The sequence below is a fragment of the Phocoena sinus genome, chromosome 9, assembly GCF_008692025.1.
Source record: "Phocoena sinus isolate mPhoSin1 chromosome 9, mPhoSin1.pri, whole genome shotgun sequence".
Lineage (NCBI taxonomy): Eukaryota > Metazoa > Chordata > Mammalia > Artiodactyla > Phocoenidae > Phocoena > Phocoena sinus.
Window position 1 is genome coordinate 99938875 of NC_045771.1, and position 22953 is coordinate 99961827.

General features: G+C 43.6%; 1 protein-coding gene across 1 annotated transcript in view; it reads right to left on the reverse strand.

Annotated features, from left to right (window-relative positions):
- Positions 1-31: 31 nt before the first annotated feature.
- LOC116759270 (up-regulator of cell proliferation) overlaps positions 32-22953 on the reverse strand; it is a 32877-nt gene continuing 9955 nt past the window's right edge. Inside the window, exons 2-5 of the mRNA XM_032642814.1 lie at positions 17793-17863; positions 5299-5331; positions 5038-5076; positions 32-3335 (exon numbers count right to left, since the gene is read on the reverse strand). Coding sequence (XP_032498705.1) covers positions 742-3335; positions 5038-5076; positions 5299-5331; positions 17793-17863 — 2737 coding nt within the window. The 3' untranslated portion in view covers positions 32-741. The remainder of the gene's footprint in view (positions 3336-5037; positions 5077-5298; positions 5332-17792; positions 17864-22953) is intronic.

Consider the following 22953-nt stretch of genomic DNA (forward strand, 5'->3'; position numbering starts at 1 on the left):
CTATCATTTGTGCGCTCACTAGTTGCATTCCTTCAACACACATTTATTAAGTGCCTGCAGTGCGCCAGGCCCTGGGGGTACAAAGCTGGGTAGTGCACAGCCCCTGCTCTCAAGGAGCTCACAGGTCTAGGGGAGAGGCAGACACGTGCACAGGTAAGTCACGCTGTGCGGCAGAGGTGCGAACGGAGCGCTGTGGGCGCACGAGAGCCGACAGGAACCCCTCCTGAGGCAGGGTCGGTCAACACTGAGTAGCACGGTAGCCCCTGCCCACGGCAGGCCCTTTCCTCAGTGGGCAGGACCAGGTCACCGAGGCCGATGCTGAGGCTCGCTGGAGGGAAGGCCTACCTCTGCCTCCTCAGGGCAACGCCCCAACCCTGTCCCCGGTACCAGCTGCCCGGGCTGCAGCGCTCAGGAGCCACTCTCCACTCCAGAGGCAGAGAACGGGGAGCAGCTGTACGAAAGGCCAAGCCAACAGGGGCCTCGAAGTTCAGAGACAAAGGACAAGTTACTGCTTGTGTCTACCCCTCCTGCCCCAGGGTTCTTATACTCCCGAGAGCATCTCTGAGCTGATCTGTGAGGTTACATCCTTCCCTGACACTGCGTGGGCAACTCCAGACCTGGGCCCCGTCCGTCACTTGGCTCCCCTCTCAGGAGCTGGGCACAGCCCCACGTGGACACCCCCATCGGAACAGGCTGCTCGCGGCGGGCCTCTGGCAGCTGGACTCCTTCTCTTTCGATGCTTCACAGCCGTCGTACCAGCTCGATGAGCTGCTGAATGTTCTTGTTTTGGTTGGACAGGCCATTCCGGATGTTTTCCAGCAGGCATCTCTTCAGTTCAAAAATGGCCTCACTGTACCCCAAGCTCACAGCGGCCATGGGGGGCACTCCATGCCACAGGCCAGGGATGTGCCAAACGTGCTGCCTCTCAGGGTCACAAAAGGCCAGGCCAGCCAGCGTCCGGATCCCGCCACCCTGATGCTCCATCTGCACCGTGGCTCTGCTCGCATCCCTGGGCTCGTCCAGGAGCTGCTTCCTCTCTCTCGGCTTGGAGCCGGGGGCAGACGCATCCTGCAGGCTCTGGTACACGAACTGATAGTTGGGCATGTGCCCTGTTTTCTCCAGCCTCAGAAACGCATGCAGAATAGCCGGCGGAATGTCCCTCGTTTCAGCTAAACTGACCACAGTGACATTGCTCAGCCCCATAATCAACGTGGCCAGGGAAGCCTCTTGCTCAAACCTCTCCCCTGCCTCGGTCAGGACTCCGCCTATCAAGCCCCCGGAGTGGATTACCAGGATGTGGTCACAGCCCAGGTCCTGGCTGAAGCTCTCGGCCACCGTCAGGAGCTGCATGAAGGCCCCTCGAGGACCACGGCCCCTTCCCGTGGCAAACCGCAGCCCAAACATGGTGTTGAGGAGGGTGGACTTGCCTGTGCCCGGCACGCCGAGCACCGACAGGACGACCAGGCGCGACCTCCTCTCCAGGCGGACGTGCAGCTCCTTCAGGAGCCCCGTGACCCAGCGCAGGGGGGTGCTCAGGGTGTTCCCATCGATCAGCTCCAGGGGGAGCCCCTTCAGCAGCAGTTCCAAGGCCAAGCCTGGGAAGTGCGCGAACCGCCTCTGCCCCGCCGGCAGCTTCCCGGCCTCCACGAGACAGCTTTCGGCCTCGTAGAACTGCCCCATCTCCCGCAGGAAGTGTTCCACCCCCAGGGGCTCTGGCCAGAGGGGCTCGCTGAAGTCCACGGCCCCGCGGTGCTTTGCTCTCAGGGTAAGCATCGTCTCCGGAGACGCTCTCGGCCGTGGCTGGGCCGCCCGGGCCAGCCCCCACTCCATCCACCTCAGGAAGTACTGCTTCTCGCCCAGAGAGGGGCTGCTGATGCCCGAGATGAACTCCTGAAGCCCCCAGGCAGGGTCGTGGCCATTCTGCTGCGTTCGAAGTTCCAGCAGCCGATGTCTCAGCTCAGCCCTGCACCTCTCAGGAGGGTCCCCAGCCCACTGGGCCTGGCAGAGCTCCCTCTCCACCTGGGCCGCCTTTCTCCAAGGGTCCCCCTGCAGCCGCAGCTCGGCCCGGCGGTAGGCGTCCGAGTCCTTGATCTTCCTGGTGATCTGCTCCATCCGGTCCTTCGCCCGCTGGCACTCATCGCAGTCCTCGTCGACCTTCAGCCCCAGCTTGCGGGCCGCATGCGCCATGTCCTCCACGGACACCCTCCGGCAGGGGGCCCGGGTCACGTGCGCCACGATGGCACGGACCCGGCGCACAAAGCCCGCACTGTCCGTGCTGCTGACCTTCACCAGGACGTGCGAGGGGTCCATCTTCAGCACGGGGATTAACCTGTTCAGAAACCGCAGGTTTGTGTTCCGTTTCCCGCGGTAGGGGCTCAGGATGAAGTAGTATTTCGTGGCCGACCCCTTCATGGAGTACAGCAGTTTGTATTCCTTCTTATTGATGTTGTCAGTCAAGATGAACACGGCCGAGGAGATTTCTGTCAAGAGCTTAAACTGCAGCCAGTGAGAGCCGATGTCACCTCTCAGGTTCAGAAAGGCCACGGGCTCCGGGAAAATGTCCAAGTCCTCCCTGCCACTGGGAAGAAACCAGGAAATTTCCACCAGCCCATCTGCAATCTCCCGGGGGTTGGTGCCCAAGTTCAGATCCCGATGCCAGAAACAGTCCCGCTGCCTGTGGCCAGGGCTGAGCACGGCGTTGAGAAGCTGGGACTTGGAGTTGCTGCTGACCTCCATGCGCACGAAGGCGAAGGCGGGCGCTCGGGACAGGACCACGCTGTCTTCTCTGAAGCTGCCCACCGCCCTTGGGGGCTGTGACCCCCATGTCCGCACAGTCCCCCTCATGGCCCACAGCAGAAACGTGTGGTAGTGGTTTTCTGGGTCGGGCAAAACGAGAGGGAGTGCAAACTGGCAGAGGGACATCTTTAGCACGATTTCTTGTTGCAGGAAACTATCTGAGGAAAGCAGCAGGGCACAGAGAAGGTCCAAGGGGTTCACAGGCGTATCGGGTGTTGGCAGCTCGGAGAAGGAATAGATGTCCGCAGAGATGTCGTCGGCCGTGTCCCAGTAGATGATCTCCTCTTCCACCTGGCTCTCCTTCTCCGCAGGCCTGGTGTCCGGGGGTACGTCCAGCACCATGGTGGTGTTCCTGGCTTCGGCGTTGAGGGCCTGCAGCTTCCTGAGGAAATTCCAGGGCAAGTCTTTGGGAGCCTGTGGAGCCCAGTTCTTCATGCTATCACTACTGATCTGCAGGGAGTCCTGGAGGCTGAGTTTCTGTGCCTGGTACATCTCTAGTCCCAGGAGGGACAGCATTTCTTGTAGTCTGCTCCTCTCCACTGTGGAGAGAAATGAAGATATCAGCGCTTACCCTGCGTGTCAGGGACCCAGGTTAGAGGTGGGGAGGGGAGAGCCCAGCCTGGCGTGTAGGAGGTGGCCTCCTTCAGGGTAAAATGCAGGCACCCCAGGCCACCTGAGACCAAGACAGAAGTAACATCACCCACCCCAGATCCAAGTGGGGTCGGAAACATGTGACATGAGAGAGGGAAGAGAAAAGGACGTCTGGGGGCAACTGTTAAGAATTGGGAGGAAATATCTGGTTTCTCGTGAAACCTCCGAGATTTAGCAACACCAATCCCAAGTTTAATTGGCTAGAGTGAGCAGCTGTGCACCCTAGATGTGGAACACAGGCCCCATTCTCTGGCCACGCCTCCGCTCTCTCCAAGATACTCCCGTGCTTCCGGCCCAGCAGTGGACTCCCTAACCCTGTCACCAGGAATTCCCCACAGGGGACACACTCACTGATTCACTGTGGTTTTCTGGTTAATGTTCTCTGCTCTTTACAGACAAGTTGGAAAATGTGTGAAGGAAACAGGGAGTTACTACTGGGTACAGAGTAACAGAAATCACAGATAAATAACATTTTGCAAAACTGAAGCCACTGATAAAAATACTTGGTAGAGATTATCACAAGTCTGTACTTATTTGTTCAGATTTTCAACCATAACATCCAATACAGTATGAATTCTTACAAGCACTAGATGCTCAGAACAGTAAGGCCACCTGCAAAGCTTTCATCCACCGACCCCGTTCTTGGCCACGGCATCTTACCAATTTTCACTGCATATAATTAGTAAGCTTTAAATGGTAAGTCTATTAACAAAATAAATCAATACAAATCCTGCTGAGCTCCAGGATTCTCTCCATCCTCTTCTCGAAAGAGGAAGCTACTAGGCCCGTGCTGCTACCTTAAATGTGGATGTAAACCACAGGAGGACGTGCAGGTGATCAGCCCTCTTCTTGTTTCCCAGGAAGTCATATGATGGGTTCGGGACCGTGCCTGGTGAACGGCAGGACTCAAAGCACCGGAAAAGAGGTGTCTCGTTCCCCTGTAGGGGTCCACTTGCTGCCTAATGTCTCTCTTCAGAAACTCCACCCTCCACAGGGGCTGAGAGAGTTCTACGGGCTGTGCCACCACCCCAGAGAGTACAGGAGCTGGCAAACTTGTTGCAGAAACTAAAGAACTCTATGGGGAGGGAGACTGTAGTAGAAATCCATCATATAAGTAACTCGGGTTTCTGAGTGTTACCTGCACGAAAGCAGGGACACTGTTTTTCTTATCCAGACAGAGAACAACTGTTCTTATGTAGCATGGTAGCTAAGTGCAACAGGGAAAAGCCAGAGCAAACAAACCTATTAATATATGCACTCATGCCCAGTCTGGGACCCTTGGCGGATCTATTATTGAAACCACTGGATCAGACGAAAGATTCCCAAACTTGGATGTGCTTTAGAATCACTTGGGGAACTTGTTAAAAATAAGATTTCTGGGCTTTACTTCCAAAGATACAAACTCTCTGTGTTAACTCTGTATGGTAACAGGTCCCCAGGGAGTTGTCTCTCTGGCAATATTATTTATGGCACATAAAGGGTTAATGGACTAGCAGTGATTTTGATGCAGTCACAGGGGTTGGAACTACCGGCCCAGGTGATGTCTTCCTTCAATAGGACAGGCAATGAGAGCAGAGAGAAGAACCATACCTGTTGGAAAGTCACTGTCCTGAGCCTCATTCGGACCATCTAAAAAAAGCAAAGGAAAATGAAGTGTCAATCAAATCAGGTGGCTTGAATTGACACAAATTAATTTAAGCTAAACTCAGAACCCTCTCTCTTCCTTACTAAGGTAGCAACTTCTCCCAATTGTTCAAAATCTAAAATCCCACTTATTGTTCACTTTGCCCTCTTTCCCCAGTCCAATCTGGTGCCAGATCCTGTAGTTTCTCCCTCCATAATGAAACTCACCATCATCTCCTTCCATTTCTCTCCATTCCAAATCTGGAAGAAAAAGACACACGCACACAGTTAGTTTCATCAGCAAGTTAGGACCCTTCTACCAAAAAGTTCAAGTGAAGATATGGTAGCTAATGTTTATTTTGAGTACTATTATTAGCTTCGGTTTTTCCTACGTAAATTTCATTTGTTGACAACCCCAAATATGACACAAAGTTGTAATAGCTACACACAAAATAATGATTTGCTCTAGGATATACTCCTTGTAAAATTTACTAAATTTTGTGAAAATATAAATAACTTCATGAAACATACATAGATTAATCTTTGATTTTAGAAACTATTTAAAATATAAGTTGATATAAGTTCTTTGGTTTAATTTCAAGATTACCTCCTACAAACTTTATTTTTATTCTAGCATAAGGAGTTCCTGTTATCACTTAAAATGATGCACACATATGGGGGGAGGGCATAGAGTGGGGAATAGCTATAACTCACAAGTAGATGTACTTGTTCAGAGTCTCTAACAGCATAATGTATTCATCAACACTAAGTACTTTTAATTACTGAATTATTTAATTTAGTGCTTTTCAGATATTTACGTCGGGAAAAAAGACCGTAAAACTCTAGATTTGCCAGCAAAAGGGGAATGATGGGAGCAAGACTTCTCTGTACATATTTTTATTGTTTCAACTTTTGATCCAAGTAAAAGTATCACCTATTTCAAAATTTAAATTGTATTTTTAAAAGCTTATGAATCAGGAAAAAATTCTGACAGTTTCAGACTTATTCTCTCATGATTTCCATATAATCAGATAGATAAACAGTTCAGTCTTCTTTGATGACATCTCTGGGAGATACACATGAAGAGCTGGAAAGAGAAAAACGAGAAGAGGCAGGGGGCTTTGGAGAACATGAGCATGAACATACTAGAGAAGACACAGATGATTATACAGATTGAACCGCAGTGTTGAGCAGTCAAAAGATTCTTTTATTCACAGTGGACAAAAGACATCACAAGAGTTTTTCCAAGGAGCCTAAAATGCCATCTGAGAAGGTACAATGGTTAAAGACGAGAATGGGACACCTAGAGAAGCCTGAGATGGGATCGAGGTGGCTCCGAGAGAGTAGTTTTGAGCTGGAAGCAAGGAATAAACTTCAGACCCAGAGAAGACAGGGCCTTGCTTTGCTAGTAACAGGAGATAGCTCTGATTTGGAACAGAGAGATAATAGGTACATAAAGTTAAGGATGCACAAAGTGGCCGAAGGTCACACTGTCAGACTAAGAAAATTGCTGATATGGGGTGGGAGAGCTCTGAGTAGAGAGCACTGGGAGCCATGATAACCACTGGTCACCAGCAGACTACAGAAGAGGAGGCACAGAGCTTCAGCCAAGGACACAAGCCAGCAGCAAATACAGGAGGCCAGCAAGGGCTTGGTACTGTGGGCCAAGGTCTCCACTATATTTTCTGTTGGACAAGAACTGGTCAGGGTGGGACAGGCTTGGGTTCCAACCCAGTGGGGATGTTGGGCTCAAATGGAACACAAGGGGCAGAATGTGGACAGGACCTACCGCTGAAAATGAACTCTAAGTGGGGCAATTAAAACCATCTCAGCCATCAAATTGAATGACTGTTTTTTTCAATTATTAAAGTAGCCAGTACTCACGCTGTAGAATTTTTCACCACATTTTGGAATGTTTGTTATTGGGCAGTAAATGGACATTTAAGACACTATTTGACACCTTGGGGCTGTTAGTGTTAAGAATGAGCTATGGACACCGACATGCAAAAGAATGAAGTTGAACTCCTACCTCACACCATATATAAAAATTAACTCAAAATGTATCAGTGACCTAAATATGAGCTAAAACCATAAAACTCTTAGAGGAAGACATGAGGGTAAATCTTCATAACCTTGAATTTGGCAATGGATTCTTAGGTATGACACCAAAAGCACAGGCCACAAAAGAAAGAACACGTAAACTGGACTTCAAAGTAAAAACCTGTGTGCATCAAAGAACATTATCAAGAAAGTGAAAGACAACCTACAGAGTGGAGAAAATATGTGCAGATCATATGTGATTGGGTCTAGTATCTAGAATACATAAAAAACTCTTACAACTTCATAACAAAAAAGACAAAAAAAAACTCAATTAAAAAATGGGCAGGGCTTCCCTGGTGGCGCAGTGGTTGAGAGTCTGCCTGCTGATGCAGGGGACATGGGTCCGTGCCCCGGTCTGGGAAGATCCCACATGCCGCGGAGAGGCTAGGCCCGTGAGCCACGGCCGCTGAGCCTGCGCGTCCGGAGCCTGTGCTCCGCAACGGGAGAGGCCACAACAGTGAGAGGCCCACGTACCGCAAAAAAAAAACCCAAAAAACAAAAAACAAAACAAAAAAAAAAATGGGCAAAGAACTTGAATAGACATTTCTCCCAAGAGATATACAGATGGCCAACAAGCACATAAAATGATGCCCAAATTCATTACTCACTAGGGAAATCAAATCAAAACCACAGTGAGATACCACTGCACACCTACAAGGATGGTGATTTTTAAAAAGGGATGGAGGGGCTTCCCTGGTGGCACAGTGGTTGAGAATCTGCCTGCCAATGCAGGGGACACGGGTTCGAGCCCTGGTCTGGGAGGTTCCCACATGCCGCGGAGCAACTGGGCCCGTGAGCCACAACTACTGAGCCTGCGCATCTGGAGCCTGTGCTCCGCAACAGGAGAGGCCGTGATGGTGAGAGGCCCGCGCACCGCGATGAAGAGTGGCCCCCACTCGCCGCAACTAGAGAGAGCCCTCGCACAGAAACGAAGACCCAACACAGCCAAAAATAAATAAATAAATATGTAAAAAAATAAAAAAAAAAGGGATGGAAAATAACAAGTATTGACAGGATGGGGAAAAACTGGGACCCTTGTACCTTTCTGGCGGGAGTGTAAGTTGTGCAGCTGTTGGGGAAACAGTTTGGCTGTTCCTCAAAAAGTTAAACTCAGACTTACCATTAGACTGAGTAATTCCACGCAGGGGTGTATACCCAGAAGAAGTGAAAACAGGGACTCAAACAAGTACAGGTACATGCATGTCCATAGCATCACTGTTCACAACAGCCAGAATGTGGAAACAACCCACATGTCTGTCAACAGATGAATGGATAAACAAAATGTGGTCTATCCACGCAATAGAATATTATTCAACCTTAAGAAGGAACAACATGGACGAACCCCAAAACACTATGCTGGGTGAAAGAAGCTAAACAAAAAAGGGCCCATATTGTACGACTCCATTTATAGGAAAATACAGAATAGATAAACAAAGGCTTAACATAGGTTGGTGGTTCCTATAGGGACTGGGAGGAAGGAGGGATGGGAGAAACTGCTTAATGGATACACAGTTTTACTTTCAAGTGATGGAAATGTTTTGGAAATGAATAGATAAGTGGTGATTTCACAACTTTGTGAATGTACTAAATGTCATAGGATTATTCGCTGTAAATTGCTTTTTTCCCCAATATTTTTCCTTTTTAAAAATTGTGTTAAAATACACATAACATAAAATTTACTATCTTAAACATTTTTAAGTGTATAGATCAGTGGCATTAAGTATATTCACATTGTTGCACAGCCATCACCACCATCCATCCCCATAACTCTATTCATCTTGTACATACGGAATTCTATACCTATTAAACAATAACTCCTCAATCTCCCCTCTCCCCAGCCCCTGGCAACCACCATTATATTATACTTTCTGACTTTATGATTTTGTCTACTTAACTCACATAAGTGGACGCATACATTATTTATCTTTTTGTGACTGGCTTATTTCACTTAGCATAATGTTCTCAAGGTTCATCCATGCTGTAGCATACCGCAGAATTTCCTTCCTTTTAAAGTTTGAATAATATTCCGTTGTATGTATATACCACATTTTGGTAATCCATCCATTCACTGATGGACACTTAGGTTGCTTCCATGTTTTAGTTATTGTGATTAATGATGCTATGAACCTGGGTATACAAATATCTCTTTGAGACATTGCTTTTGATTTTTTTGGGTATATACCCAGATGTGGAATTGCTGGATCATATGGTAGCTCTATTTTTAATTTTTTGAGGAGCCTCCATACTGTTTTCCACAGTGGTTTCACCATTTTACATTTCCACCAACAGTGCACAAGGGTTCCAATTTCTCCACATCTTTGCCAACCCATGTTCTTTTCTGTTATTTTTATAGTAGCCATCCTAATGGGTGTGAGGTGGTATCTCACTGTAGTTTTGATTTGCATTTCCCTAATATAGTTAGTGACGTAGAACATCTTTTAGAGTGCTTATTGTCTATTTGTATATCTTCTTTGGAGAAATGTCTATTCAAGGACTTTGCCCATGTTTGAATCAGGTTTTTTTTTATTATTAAGTTTTAGGAGTTCTCCATATATTCTGATAGTAATCCCTTATCAGATATATGATTGCAAGTATTTTCTCCCACTCTGTGGGCTGCTTATACTCTGTGGATAGTGTCTTTTTGGTGCACAAATTTTTAAAATTTCCATGAAGTCCAATTTGTATATTTTTTCTTTTGTTGCAGGAGCCTTTGGTGTTACGTCCAAGAAATTGTAGCCATATCCAAATTCATGAAGCTTTTGTCCAATGTTTTCTTCTAAGACCGAGTTTTCAGTCTTACATTTAGGATTACATTCATCCATTATGAGTTAATTTTTGTATACAGTTTTAGGTGAGTCCAACTTCATCTTTTGCAAGAGAATACCCAATTTTTCCAGGACTATTTGTTGAAAAGACTGTCCTTTATCCATTGAATGGCCTTGGCACCCTTGTCAAACATCATTTGACTGTATATGCAAAGGTTTATTTGTGAGCTTCCTATTCTGTTCCATTGGTCTGTATATGTCTTTATGCCAATATCACATTGTTTTTTTGTTTTTTTTTTTTAAATAAATTTATTTATTTATTTATTTTTGGCTGTGTTGGGTCTTCATTGACACGGGCTTAGTTGCTCCGCGGCATGTGGGATCTTCCCGGACCAGGGATCGAACCCGAGTTCCCTGCATTGGCAGGCGGATTCTTAACCCCTGCACCACCAGGGAAGTCCCGAGAGTATCACATTGTTTTGATTACTGTAGCTCTGTAGTAGGTTTTGAAATCAGAAATTGTGAGCCTCTAGTTTGTTCTTCTTCAAGATTGTTTTGACTATTCACTGTCCCTTAAGATTCCATATGATTAGAATGAATTTTATATTTTTGCAAAAACTGTCATTGGGTATTTGATAGGAATTGCACTGAATCTGTACATTGCTTTGGGTAATATTGACATTTTAACAATGTTAAGTCTTCTGCAGGGAAAGGCAAGATAGGGGTAGGGGATTAAGAGGTACAAACTACTATGTATAAAATAAATAAGCTACAAGGATATATTGTACAGCACAGGGAATATAGCCAATATTTTATAATACCTATAAATGGAGTATATAACTTTTAAAAATTGTGAATCACTGTTGTACACCTGAAATTTATATAATATTGTAAATCAACTATACCTCAATAAAACAAACAAACAATATTTAGTCTTCCAGTCCATGAACTTGGTAACTCTTTCCACATATTTATATCTTCTTTAATTTGTTTGAAAAACGTTTTATAATTTTATTGTACAACTCTTTCACCTCCTTGTTTAAGCTAATTCCTAAGTATTTTATTCTTTTTGACACTATTGTAAATGAAATTGTTTTTGTAATTTCCTTTTCAGGTTCTTCATTTTAGTATAAAAATGCAATTGATTTTTGTGTGTTGGATTTGTATCCTGCTACTTTGCTGAATTCATTTATTAGTTCTAATAACTTTATGTGTGGATCTTCAGGATTTTCTATGTATAAGGTCATATCATCTGCAAAGATAATTTTACTTCTTCCTTTCCAATTTGGATGCCTTCTTCTTGCCTAACTGCTCTGGCTAGAACTTCCAGTACTAGATAGAATAGAAGTGGTAAAAGCGGGCATCATTCCCTTATTCCTGATCTTAAAGGAAACGCTTTCTGTTTTCACCATTAATGTTTATTGTGGGTTGTTCATATAAGTCTTTTATTATGTGAAAGTAGTTTCCGTCTCTTCCTACTTTGTTGAGTGGTTTTTTTGTGTGTGTGATGAAAGGACATTAACTTTTGTCAAATGATTTTTCTGCATCAGTTGAGATGATCACGTGGGTTTTTTTCTCCTTCATTTTGTTGATGTGGTATATTACATAGGTCTATTTTCATATTGTTAAATCATCCTTGCAATTCAGGAATAAATCCCACTTGGTCATGGTGTATCATCCTTTTAATATATTGCTGAATTCTGTTTGAATATTAGTGTTTTGTTGAGGATTTTGGCATCAATGTTCATAATGGATATTGGTCTGTAGTTTTCTTTTCTTGTAGTGTCTTTATTTCGACTTTGGTGTCAGGATTACGTTGGCCTTAGGAATGAGTTAAAAAAATGTTCCCTCCTTTTCAATTTTTTGGAAAAGTTTGAAAAGGGTTGGTATTAGTTCTTCTTTAAATGTTTGGTAGAATTCACCAGTGAAGCCATCAGGAGCAGGGCTCTTCTTTGTTGCAAGGTGTTCTTTTTGTTTTAATTATTGTTACTGATTCAATCTGCTTACTCGTTATAGGTCTACTCAGATTTTTTATTTTTGTGTGATTTAGTCTTGTTAGGTTAGGTCTATTCAGATTTTCTGTTTCTTTGTAAACTTTGTGTTTCTAGGAACTGTCTTTCACCTAGGGTTATCCAATTTGGGGGCATACGATTGTTCATAGTACTCTATTTTTTATTTCTAAATGTCCCCACTTTCATTTCTGATTTTAGTAATTTGAGTCTCTTCCCTATTTTATTCTTAGTCCACCTAACTAAAGGTTTGTCAATTTTGTTGATCTTTTCAAAGAACCAACTTTTGGGTCACTGATTTTCTCTATTCTCTATTTCATTGACCTCCACTCTAATCTTTATTATTTCCTTCCTTGTGCTAGCTTTGCATTTAGTTTGTTCTTCTTGTCCCAGTACAACTTAAGGTTGTAAAGTTAGGCTGTTTATATGAGATGTTTCTTGTTTTTAATGTAAGCATTTATAATTATGAATTTCCCCCTCAGTACCACTTTTGATGCAGCCCATAAGTGTTAACATGGTGTGTTTACATTTTCATCTATCTCTTCTTAACTATTTTCTGATTTCCTTGTGATTTCGTCTTTGATCCACTGGCTGTTTAAAAGGACGTTGTTTAGCCTCTGCAATTTTGTGAATTTTCCAGTTTACGTTATTGATTTCTAATTTCATCCCACTGTGGTCAGAGAAGATACATTGTGTGATATCTGTCTTTTAAAAAACCACTGAGATTTTACTCTGTGGTCCTACATATGGTCTATCCAGGAAAATGTCCCATGTGCTCTTAAGAAGAATATGTATGCTGTTGTTGTTGGGTGGAGTGTTCTGTATAAGTCTATTAGATCTAGTTGGTTTATCGTGTTGTTGAAGCCCTCTATTTCCTCGCTTATCTTCTGTCTGGTTGTTCTATCCATTATTCTTAGTGGGGTATTGGAATCTACAACTATTATTGTAGAACTGTCTATTTTCCCCTTCAATTCTGTCAGTTTTGGTCTCATATATTTTGATGGTCTGACATTAGGTGCATAAATCTTATAATTATTATATCTTCTTGCTGTTTTGAAATATTTGTTAACATGTAATGTCCTCTGTCTCTTGTAACTGTTTGTGATTTAAAGCCTATTTTGTCTGAAATTAGTATAGCTGCTGCCATTCTGTTTTGGTAATTATTTGCATGTAATATCCTTCTCCATCCTTTTACTTTTACAAGTTTGTGTCTTTGGATCTCAAAGGTGAGTCTCTTATACACTGCATATAGTTGGACCATGTGTTTTTATCAATTCTGCCAATCTCTGTCTTTTGATGGGAGAGTTTAATCCACTTACATTTAAAGTAATTACTGATAAGGAGGCACTTATTTCTGTGTTTGTGCTACAGAAACAAATTTTCTACGGACCTATAGCTTTTTGTCCCTCATTCCCTGCATTCCTCTCTTCTTTTGTGTTTAGTTGACTTTTAAGTAGTGAAATGTTTGAATTCCTTCTTGATTCCCTTTTGTGTATATTCTATAACAATTTATTTTGTGGTTGCCATGGGGATTACATTTAATGTCGTAATGTTGTAACATTCTAATTTGAATTTATAGCAGTTTAACCTCAACAACATACAAACACTCTGCTCCTTTACACTCTGTCCCCACTGCTTTTGGCTTTTGATATCACAAAATTACATCTTTATATAATGCATGCCCCCCAAACATAAACTAATAACTCTTTAAATGCATCAGTCTCCTAAATTACATACAGAACAAGATTTGGAGTTATAAACCAACAGTAATGCTAGCTATTACATTGATTTTTTAATTTAAATATATTGGTCTCTTAAATCATTTAGAAAACAAAACATGCAGCTACAAACCATTGTTACAATAATACTATCTATTATAATTGCCCATGTATTTGCCTTTACTGATATCTTTATTTCTCCGTACAGCTTAGGGTTACAGTCTAATGTTCATCTTTGCAGCACACCCTTGAGCACTTCTTCCAGGGCCAGTCTAGTGGTCACAAAGTCCCTCAGCTTTTGTTCATCTGGGAATGTCTTGATTTCTCCCTCATTTTTCTTTTTTAATTAATTAATTTATTTTTGGCATTGGCAGGCAGAATCTTAACCACTGCGCTACCAGGGAAGTCCCTCTCCCTCATGTTTGAAGGACAGTTTTGCTGGATACATGAATCTTGGTTGACAGGGTTTTTTTAAAAGCACTTTGAATATATCTGCCTACTATCTTCTGGCCTCCAAAGTTTCTAATGAGAAATCTGCAGATAATCTCTTTGAGGATCACTTGTATGTAATGATTTGCTTCTCACTTGCTGCTTTCAAAATATCTCCTTTTTCTATTTCTTTTAAAAATGTAATGATAATGTGTCTTGGTGTAGGTCTCTTTGAATTCATCTTACTTGGAGTTCATTGAGCTTCTTGAATGATTACATGTATGTCTTTCTTTACATTCAGGAAGTTTTCAGCCATTATTTCTTCAAATATTCTCTCTGCCTCTTTCTTTTCTCCTTCTGGGACTCCCACATGATTATCTTGGTCCTTTTGATGATGTCCAGTAGGCTCTATGTGCTTTTCTTCAATCTTTTCTCTTTCTGCCCCTCAGCCTTGATCATTTCCATTGTCCTATCTTCAAGTTCACTGATTCATTCTTCTGCCTGCCAAGTGTGCCCTAGAATCCTGCTAGTGAATTTTTCATTTCAGTTATTGTACTCTTCAGCTCCAGAATTTTGTTTCGGTTTATTTTTAGGTTTTCTATCTCTTTATTGATATTCCCATTTTGTTCACTCACTGTTCTCCTGACTTTCTCCATATCTTCCTTTAGTTCTTTCAGCATCTTTAGGATTGTTGTTTTAAAGTCTTTTTCTAATATATCTGCCATAGTCTTTTCAGGGACAGATTTTGTTGATAGATTTTCTTCTTTTGAATGGGCCATACTTTCCTGTTCATTTGTATGCTTTATGATGTTTTTGTTGAACACCTCTGAATGTAATAATGTGGTAACTCTGGAAATCAGATTCTTCTGCCTTACCCAGGGTTTGCTATTGTCATTTTGTGTCTGTTTTTTTGGTTTTGATTGTTGTTGGCTGTCTCTGTGCTGAGGATCAGCCTAAGGTGTAAACTTAAGGTCTTCTCTGGTCTTTTCTGAGCATTTTCCTGGAAATGCACAATCACTTTCTAATTTTCCCCATATATGCAGTTGTTTCTTGGTGGGGGTTGTTATTTTTTTAGTTATTTATTTTTATTTTTGGCTGTGTTGTGTCTTCATTGCTGTGCGTGGGCTTTCTCTAGTTGTGGCGAGCAGGGGCTACTCTTCATTGCGGTGAACAGGCTTCTCATTGCAGTGGCTTCTCTTGTTGTGGAGCGAAGGCTCTAGGGCTTCAGTAGCTGTGGCACGCAGGCTCAGTAGTTGTGGCTCGCGGGCTCTAGAGCACAGGCTCAGTAGTTGTGGCGCATGGGCTTAGTTGCTCCGTGGCATGTGGGATCTTTCCAGACCAGGGATCGAACCCGTGTCCCCTGCATTGGCGGGAGGATTCTTAACCACTGCACCACTAGGGAAGCCCCTATGCAGTTGTTTTTGAATTTTCTAGTCTTTAATGTGTGCCTTACAAAAAAGGAATAAGCAAAAAATGATGCAGAGAAGGTGTTGGCCTTTTAATTCCCCAGTAGGTCACTTCAGCTGGAGGGGGAGGGGCTTGCAACAATGTTTGGAGGTGTGACAACTGCTGCCCCCCTCTTGGTCTTCACTTCTGTGATCAGAAGCAGCAATCAGCAATTAGAGCATAGATACTTGATATTTGGAGGGCAGGGGTTTTTTGCCCACCCTCATTCCCACAAGCTGTGTCGGGGTGCTCTAAGATTGTGTGCACAGCTGCCTGCCACTTGGCTGGGAGTGGGAGATGGGTAGCTGCTACTGTGTTACGAGCTGAAACTGACCAAAATTAACTGCAGTTTACCCTCTAATTCTTCCCCTGGAAGTGGCAAGCCTTCGACAGATTCTAGAGTTCCAGAATAATTACATCAGACAGATTCTGCCAGCACAACTGTTGTCCAGGTGGGGAGAGGGATTCCTGGTGCTTCCTGCTGTGCCATCTTCCAGAATTCTCTTTAATGATTGAAAATAAATTTTTTTGAAGAATGAGTTGTGAAGTAATTAGAGTCCTCAGACTTGAGATAAGGCAAATACATTCTAGACGATGATTATATAAAGCACAAATCAGGCAAAACTAACCCTACATCTATGCTTCTGGAAGTCTGGAGAGTGGTTACCCCTGGCAGAGGCAGGGTAGGAAGTGATCAGAAGGTGGACTTCTTAGGTGATGGTTTTTGTTTGGCTTCTTCTCCTGGATGCTTGTCAACATAGGTCAGTTCATGTTTGTGAAATTTTATCAAGCTATGCACTTACAATATGGGCACTTTTCCATATGTATATTATACTTCAATACAACTTTTTTTTTAATCTTATAGGTTGAAGAGCTTACTTTAAGTCTTAAAAATAAAATATGTACTGAAGAGGGATTCACATACCTCAGAAAGAAATTTTTTAAAAACAATTACACAAGGCTTATTCACTGGAGAGACACACAAAGATAGAATTTGGGGGATGGGCCAGAAGGTCTCTGAGCCTCAGTTTCCTCAAATGAAACAAAGGACCAATAATAACTACCTTATTAGGCTGTTGTAATAGGGCAGCCTAGCTCACAGTAGGCCAGTAAGGTCGTTTCTTTTCCTCAGCCCACTCTCAAATTTTCTTGCCTGGTTTTCTATAGTAATGCCCTCTAATAGAACATCTTGTGATGGAGCAAATGTTCTACTTCCTACTTCTGCACTGTTAAACATGCAGCCACTCGCTGTATGGCTACTGAGTACTTGAAATATGGCTAGTGTGAATGAGGAAGTGAATTTTTTATTTTGTTTAATTTTAAAGTGTGTGCCTAGTGGCTAGTGTATTGAGTAGCACAACTCAAGATCTTGAGACACTGAAGGGCTTTGGGCAATTACTGCTTGATCCCAACTTTGCTATGAGCCTTGACCAACTGGCCATGAACTCCCATAGTGCCAACCTTCTAGAATTTAAGTTCCATGAAGACCAGGACTTTTGGCCATTGTATTCACTATTGTTGCCTATATTCACAATCCCTACAACAAGGCCAGCACATGGTAAATAGTCAATAAATATTTGTTTGAATGAATAAAATAAAACTGGATTAACCCAAACGTATTTGCATATTTTTGTGGGGTTATTTTTGCATAATGCTATTAATATCCAATAGAACACATTCATTGTGAGAAGCACCAAACTAATGAAAGATAGATCCAAAATGAGTTATTAAGAGAAATTAAGATGTCTAGAGTGTGGCCACCACACCTTAAAGATGAAGTCATGAGGGGCAGCTACAGCCCCACCCCCCCAAATCCCCAAAGAAAGAAAAACCAGCTTATAAGGACCATGATCAGGAAGACTACAAGTCCCAGTCTCCTAGGGACAGCCCCAATTCATACCTCTTGCCCCAACAAAACACACTGTTCACTCTCAGGTGTGCCCAGTTTAGAAACTAGACAGTTGCCCTCAACACAGCTCAGAATGGCAGGAACAGCAACGTGCTGAAATTGGAGTGATGTGCTCCCGGTAAAACTGTGTGGTAAATACCTTTTTAAAAGTGAATCCTATTTTGAATACATGAGGGAAGCTTAAAAGACCCTTAAATGGGTCTTCTTGTAAAAGGGAAAATAAAAACCTTATGCTTATTTATTTTGGAGGTCCATGATCCACAGCCCAGGGTGTTGCTGGGATCCAGAATCCCAATGGGCCAGAAGAAACAGATATGCTTCCGAGTGGACAGAAGCCCAACTTTACCTGCAATGGCCACAGCTGTTCGTCTCTCAGATGCTTTTATTTCTGGGGCCACTTCTCCCAAATCTGAGTGTCTGAAACAATTTCAGAAGAAAATTATAATTAAATTAATGAAATACCACTTTCACCTATCAAATTGGCTGCACATCAAAATCTCCTGAGGAGCCTTTAGAAACTACAAATCCTGGTTACACTCCAGATCCTCGAAACTAGAATCTCAAAGCCAGGCCTGGGCATCTCTGCTTTTAAAAGTGCCCACGCTGGTCTAGAAAAACCAGCACTCTCAAAAACTGTGAGACAGAGCAAACAGCCGTTCAGAAAAACATAAAACTATACATATCCTTTGACCAGCAATTCCACTTCTACCCTAAGGAAATAATTAAAATTTAGTTACAAATATGTTGATGACAACTTTATATATAATAGTGAAAAACTGGACGCTTTTTTCTTTGGCCGTGTTGGGTCTTCATTGCTGTGCACGGGCTTTCTCCAGTTGCAGCGAGCGGGGGCTACTCTTCGTTGCAGTGCACAGGCTTCTCGTTGCGGTGGCTTCTCTTGTTGCGGAGCGTGGGCTCTAGGCGCGCAGGCTTCAATAGTTGTGGCACGTGGGCTCAGTAGTTGTGGCTCGCAGGCTCTAGAGCTCAGGCTCAGGAGTTGTGGCGCACGGGCTTAGCTGCTCAGTGGCATGTGAGATCTTCCCGGAGCAGGGCTCGAACCCGTGTCCCCTGCATTGGCAGGCAGGTTCTTAACCACTGCGCCACCAGGGAAGTCCCCTAGATGCCTTTTAAATCAAAGTACAATAATAGGAATTATGGTACAGTCTTATTCTGCAATCATTAAAAAATATTCTATGGATCCCATTTTGTGGACGAAAAGATGTATGATATGTTATGGAACGATGTTAATGATATGTTCATTAGTGGGGGGAAAGTCAGGTTATAGAAGAGTATGTACAGCGTGATTACTATTTAATAAAACTATGTCTATTTATCTATAGGTGTATACAGGGAGATCTAGAAGGATGTTCATCAAAAGTTAATAGTGTGGGCAGGGAAAAAAAAAAAAAGTATTGTAATTTCTGGGCTTCCCTGGTGGCGCAGTGGTTGAGAGTCCGCCTGCCGATGCAGGGGACACGGGTTCGTGCCCCGGTCCGGGAAGATCCCACATGCCGCGGAGCGGCTGGGCCCGTGAGTCGTGGCCGCTGAGCCTGCGTGTCCGGAGCCTGTGCTCCGCAGCAGGAGAGGCTGCAACAGTGAGAGGCCCGGGTACAGCAAAAAAAAAAAAAAAAATTAATTCAGGATCATCCCTCCCTGCCCACACTATTTTTTTTTTTTTTTTTTGCGGTACGCGGGCCTCTCACTGTTGCAGCCTCTCCCGTTGCAGAGCGCAGGCTCCGGACGCGCAGGCTCAGCGGCCGTGGCTCACGGGCCCAGCCGCTCCGCAGCATGTGGGACCCTCCCGGACCGGGGCACAAACCCGTGTCCCCTGCATCGGCAGGCGGACTCTCAACCGCTGCGCCACCAGGGAAGCCCCCTGAATTAATTTAAGTAGGCTTGATAAAGTATAGTCTATTTAAGAATAAACTATTTTAGGTATATCATAGGAATGAGTAAATGTGTTGATTTCATCAGAAGTCAGGGTTCCATTGTTGAAGAAAGGGTGTACAAATAAGGAATGGAGGAAGTTAGAAAAAGAATTCACAAAGGTGCACTGGAACTGGCGGTACTGGTGTGTACTCGTGATTTCTATATGCATGCTCGTTGTATACATGTGTATCCATTTGTGTAAACGTGCATACATTTCCTGGCTCTGTCCACTGAAAGGGCCATGAAGCAAAGACACTATAGTACCAGTGAGCATACCAAGCAGCCTTTAATACCATTCCGCACTAACAGATACCAGGTCTCCTTGGAGAAATTACAGATTCCAGGGCTGGAGCAGCAAAAGAACAAGAGGAGCCTGAGCATCTTATTGCAGAAACTTAGGACGTGCTCAAAAAAAGAAAATGCCGGGGCATGTCACAGGACACAGGAGCCAGCTTGAAGGGGCTCCCACTACCACGTGTGAGTCAATTTGGGCTTGAATATAATTAAATATAGTAATCAATTTAACACCATTGAAAAACAGGTATTAATGAGCCCGTATAGATAACAAATAGATAAACAAACGGGGGGGCGGGGGGATGAGGGCTCTTGTTTATAAGAGAATGCTAATGTGAAGGGTGCTGCAGCTGGCACAGCACCACTTTCAGAATCATCCTAATCAAGAATGGTGCAAGCTAGCAATGAATGCCAATTCTTGCAGGAAAATGTTGACAAGGAGCAAGATACTTGCCCAGGCTCAAAATGTTTCCTCACAGATTGCTTATTAGGTGCTAGGAGAAAAATAAAACCTAGCAGTTATATACTTGGCTGGGTAATCAAAGCCAGTGACCATGGGGACAGATGGCTATGTGTGCCCCCAACTGTGGTACCCTGAGGAAGGACACATCATCACCCATACAGCATTCTGGCTGAGGATGTAGAACCCTGATCTCATCATAAGGACAAACCCAAAGTGAAATGTTATGCTAGAGGGGGAGAACAATATTATGTCAAAGTATGAATGTCACAAAAGAAAAAAAAAAAAGATTGAGGAAATGTTCCAGATTAAGGGTGCTAAAGAGACAAGAAAAAATGCAATACCTAACCCTAGACTAGATCCTGAACTAGAAGGAGACATTTTGGGGTCTACTGACTGAATTGAAATATAGGTGCTATCAATGTCACGTTTACTGATGTTGATAATTGTGCTGCGGTTATGTGAGAGAATATCTCTATTCTTAGGAAATAAGACACTGAAGGATTTAGGGATAAAGGGTGATGATGTATGCAAGTTACTCTCTAATGGTTAAGAAAAAAATTATATACATGTGTATTTATGTGTGTGTGTGTATACACATGCATACGCATGGAGAGAGACAGCAAGAGAGAAAGAATGATAAATGAGAATGGTAAATGAGCTAAAATGTTAAGAACAGGAGATTCTGTATAAGGGGACTTTTTAATTTTGTAATTTATCTCTAAGTAGAAATTATGTCCAAATAAAATGTTTTAAAATTAATAGTGGTTAGTTATTTCTGGGTAGTATGATATCCGTTTATTTTGTCTTATTTGAATTTTTTAAATAGAAGAGGCATGTATTGATTTAATAAAACGAAATGAGCCATTAAAGTAATGCTGTTAGTCCGGGTCAGGACCAGAATCAGATATGTGTGTGTCTCAAGAAAACTTGGTAATCTGGCACCCCTTCAAACCAATGTTCTTCCGAGAGTGTACAGGTTTAAACTTTAGTTTGTGGCAGGCCCCCTCAGAGACAAGCAATCCAGTTCCATTTAATTCATCAGCAAAAGAACTGTTTTGTGTTAATCAAATCCACCCTCCTGGAGGAAAGAAGGATTTCAGGACGCTTGGTTGTTATTCCAGCATGTTCCCCGAAGGTCTCATCCTCAGCCCTCTCTGAAAGGAGTTCCAGTAACCTCAGTGGTCACTGTGTTAACGGCTGTTTTAGCCACTTTATCAGTGCAGAGTACTAGGCAACTCTCTGACTTAATCTGACCCTGATGCTGATAAAAATGGGACTTTTCATTGTCTTCTCTTCATTTTTCTGCAAAGAACATATATTGCTTTTGTAATAAGAAAAAAAGGTAACCTTAAAAAAAGAAAACATGACTGGTTAAAAATAGTTTCCCAGTGGGGAAGAAGCAGGCCCGGCCTGGTGGTGGCATGGAGCCCTGTGCTGAGACCCAGGTAAGACAAGGGCAGAGGACAGGTAGTTATACCCAGGGCGTTGCCCGGCCTCTTCCCACTGCACACAGGCTCTCAGGACACACTAGCCAGAATTTCCCAGGAGAGGAGCTTAACTCCAACCCTATATTTTCCATGCAAGAAAGCAGAAAACGAGAGTGAAATTATCACAGGGACAACCCTGAGTTTGTGCTAATTTCTGAAAATATACATATAAATCTGTTCTTGATTCTTGCCAACAAAGTTCACACCTATTTGAGTCTCTGTGTTGTAAACTGGAAGCAGAGCCAAGTCTTGCAAGAGAGAACAGCAATGGAACGTCACCTTTGTGCAATGCTTTTTAATTTACAACTCTGCTTTCAATACCTTTATGGCCTGAATTGTGTCCCCTCAAATTCCTATGTTGAAACGCTTTTGCATATATGGCCTTTAAGGGAGTAATTAAGGTTGAATGAGGTCACAGAGGTAAGGCCCTGATCTGATGCCACTGGTGTCCTGTGAGAGGAGGAGACCCCCAAGAGCTTGCTCTCTCTCTGCAGGTGCACAGAAAAAGGCCAGGTGAGGACACAGTGAGACAGTGGCCATCTACAAGCCAGGGAGAGACACCTCAGGAGAAACTGAATCTGCCTGCACTGTGATCTGGGACTCCCAACCTCCAGAACTGCAAGCAACAAATGTTAAGTTACCCAGTCTGTGGTCCTTTGTTATGGCAGCCTAAGCGGCCCAGCATCACCAAGCTAGGAAGCACAGGGCCAGAACCCGAACATGAATCTTCTGGTTCCCTTCTGGCTCATTATTTGTAAGGCTCAGATAGGTTTTAGGTAACATAATTATAGCTGGTAATTACAAAAACCATAAAAAACAGCCCATCTGCCAACTCCAAGTCTTGCCAAGCCAGCTCTTGCCTCCACAGGCAGACAAGACCAAGGGAGTGAAAACAAGCAGTGCTTCCAATGGGCCCAGACGTGAGCAGAGCGGCCTTTTACAAAGCAGTTTTTGAAAACTGCGAATGTCTTTTTCTGATTCCAAAAATAAGACAAATATACAGAAAAGTACCAAGAAAATGCCTTTGCTCTTTTGAACAATTACTCAATATGTTAACCAATCCTCCCCCACCCCCGCCTCCTACTTCTGACCTATTCATCTTGCTGTAAGCTCATTGCATTAATCGATATGTAGGACTACTTTCTCTGCGTCCCGTTTTACTTCCTCATTAAGGGCTATTTAGATTTTGGTCTTCTCCTGAGGCCCGTGTTGGTCCTTTCAAGACCCCAGGGCATAGAGCCAAAAGTGGAACCCAGTGCAGGCCCTGCCTGGGGGCCACCAGCACAGAGGTCCGGCCCGGGCATGGGGTCCTGGTCTCCATGCTGCCCAGACCT